The 2,906-nt window shown below is 31.9% G+C and overlaps 1 protein-coding gene across 1 annotated transcript in view; it reads left to right on the forward strand.

Annotated features, from left to right (window-relative positions):
• The first annotated feature begins 480 nt into the window (after nucleotides 1–480).
• The window catches only part of LOC105809650 (protein arginine N-methyltransferase 3-like), a 39,020-nt gene continuing 36,594 nt past the window's right edge, over nucleotides 481–2,906 (forward strand). The window contains exons 1-2 of the mRNA XM_012643493.1: nucleotides 481–669; nucleotides 2,548–2,634. Coding sequence (XP_012498947.1) covers nucleotides 580–669; nucleotides 2,548–2,634 — 177 coding nt within the window. The 5' untranslated portion in view covers nucleotides 481–579. The remainder of the gene's footprint in view (nucleotides 670–2,547; nucleotides 2,635–2,906) is intronic.

Here is a 2,906-nt window from a genome sequence, read left to right on the forward strand (position 1 = left end):
GTGCCCAGCCTGATGCTCTTTTTTTAATATTAAAGAGGTAATATGAACTAGTGATCTACATAACTGTAAAAGTCCATTATGCTTTTTTTTCCATGCTACATCTCTTTTTAAATGATTTGTCTCTTCGTGTCTTAGAGGAATATATGAAGTAAAAGATCTAGTGGCTTTTTTTAGGTTGGCATACTTTAAGTTTTAATAATAATTTTAAGTATGCTCATTTCAGGATTACTTAAATAAACCTGTTTTAGTAGGGACCCCATCGTTAGAATTATTTTAATCTTACCATCATGATAATGGGTGTCTTTCTTAGAAAGAGGCTACAAGATGGAACATGGTTGTTTTCCTTGGTCTATACCCTTGTTAATCTCCTATTACTAGTGATCCATACTGATGGATTTGATATTTATATTTAGCCTTTAAAAGTTATATTCTGTCATAAAAGGAGATGATGCTTAATTGTTGGGCATTTTATTGCTTCCAGTCTATCCTGACATTTGCACTATCAGCCTTGTAGCAGTGAGCGATGTGAATAAACATGCTGATAGAATTACTTTTTGGGATAATGTCTATGGCTTCAACATGTCCTGCATGAAGAAAGCAGTTATTCCAGAAGCTGTTGTGGAAGTTTTGGATCCAAATACTCTTATTTCAGAACCTTGTGGTATTAAGGTAGGTGTTTTGCCAATTTTACTTCTCTATAACAGTATTGCCATTTTTCTTAGTTTAGTATTTGAAATTAATATAGTGATTTTTATTTATGGGCCTTCGAAACAGTACTCTTCCAGTTTTAATCAGTCTAAAGAATTTAAGATCATAATATTTACCAATTATATCATCCCTTTGGAATCACTTTTTTATATATTAAAATTCCTTGTACTCAGTTTTATAATCCTTGTATCTCTGAACTGGTTGAATCATTAACTTTGGCTTAATTAAGGTACAAAGTCCTGTTGTGTTGTCATTTCTGCTTTATCACCACCTCCTTGCCTTGTTCTAGCTTCTCATTTATAGCCAGATTATTCATTCAATTCATGTCAATATATTCCACACAATTTAACTTCTCTCATTCAAATTTCTACCACCCTTTTCAGATTAAGAACAGTAAATTTGCGCATGAAACTAAAGCCATACTGTGTTCAAATTTCTCAGTTAATCTCTGGTTTTATTGTGAATCTTTCTGTGTTTAATTTACATGGGTTCACCAACTTTGCAGTGAAGAATCATACTGCTTTTCTTAAAAACTTCTTAATTTGTCTGTTTCAACTAGATAAATAAATATACAGTAGTTTGTTCAGTGTTAGGTACAGGATATTGCCTCTTTTTAGTCACACTATTACTTTTATAGCATCAATAATTCTTCTCTGAACAAAATAGATATGTAGTGTTTATTAATTTTCTTAAGTGGAAAAGTATTAAAAATTAGCATAGAATAATAAATGTGAAGTTTCTTAGCAAGAGCAAGCTGATTAAAATTGTATTTGGCTTTTAAGGAAAAAAAAAAACACAGCCTGCTTGATGATTATGGGACTGTTCCGTGCTCTGGTACAGTGTTAGTAAGGGATTCATTTGTGCTCTTTGGCGCAAGGTAGGAGTATACGATTTCAACTCAGCCTTAAGACTGAGCAGAAAGAGGAGAGTTGGGGGCAGTGCTAATTTCTCTCTCTGGTGATCTCTTTGCTTAATGCCAAAACTGTTATGAATAAGTAGTTGAAACAGAAAATTTAGGAATGAAAATGAAGGTATTTAAAAAGTATACATACACTTTTCTAACATTAATCACTTATTTAAGTAAATATAGTTATGTATTTCCCAATTTTCCTACAAATTTTTGAAAATTTTTCTCAAACTATTTTAAGTAGAGTAATGCCTCAGGTGTATAGTCTTATGAATTGTGTTCACTGGTTTATTATGTACTCATAGGCAGGTAAAACACACTTCTGGTCAGACTGCTGTGGTTGCAAGGTGATTCCATTCCTTTTCCAAAGTGAAATGGAAAAGGATTTGAACCAAGGCAGAATGGGAAAATAAAGATATTTGGCTATTTTTTCCCCAAATTGAATCTTCATTGTTGTGCAGTTTTGTTTCAGTTGTTGTGGTTTTTCCTAATATCTAACAAACTTACCTTCAAATGCAATTATGGACATGAATTTTTAAACAACTTTTTCTTTTCATTAGCATGTGTTTTAAAATTGGCATTTCCTATAAATTTGACTGTTATCACACATAACATACAGCAAATGTGGTAGGTGTACCATAGTTGGTATGCAGAATGATTTTATGTGAAACATAGAAAAACATTACACATCAGAGCCATGATTTTATATATACCATTGTTTACAAGAATTCTAAGTAAAACAGTAGTAATTTGATTTATAGAAAAATTAAGTGTTGGTAACTAGTACCCCTTAAATTTAGAAGTAATCCCCAAAATGGTATGTGAATGATTAAAGTTTGTGAAACACTGGTTTATAGTAATCCCTTTTGCATAAAAAAGTGATGTTTTTCTTTGTTTTTTTTCTGTTAACTCTTTCACTTTCTTATGGGTAGCATATAGATTGCCATACAACATCTATCTCAGATTTGGAGTTTTCTTCAGATTTTACTCTGAAAATCACAAAGACGTCCATGTGCACGGTAAGCTATTTCATTCTACTTCCACAGATTTCACTAGCAGTGCAGCTGATTGGCAGGCTAATGAATTAATTACCAGGCTTGTGATAAATGAAAACAACTATCGCATGTGACAGTCTATCTTTGCCATTGAACAGATCTAGTTTCATAGGCCCGTAGACTTTAAAAAAGGTATTATAGTTTAGTTCAATAGAAAAAGTATTAGGAAACCATGTTTACATGATGATTTTTCTTTATAGGTTCATTATTCCATATCATAGTTAGTCAAAAGCACT

Source organism: Propithecus coquereli, unplaced genomic scaffold (assembly GCF_000956105.1).
Source record: "Propithecus coquereli isolate 6110/MARCELLA unplaced genomic scaffold, Pcoq_1.0 Scaffold198, whole genome shotgun sequence".
NCBI classification, from domain to species: domain Eukaryota; kingdom Metazoa; phylum Chordata; class Mammalia; order Primates; family Indriidae; genus Propithecus; species Propithecus coquereli.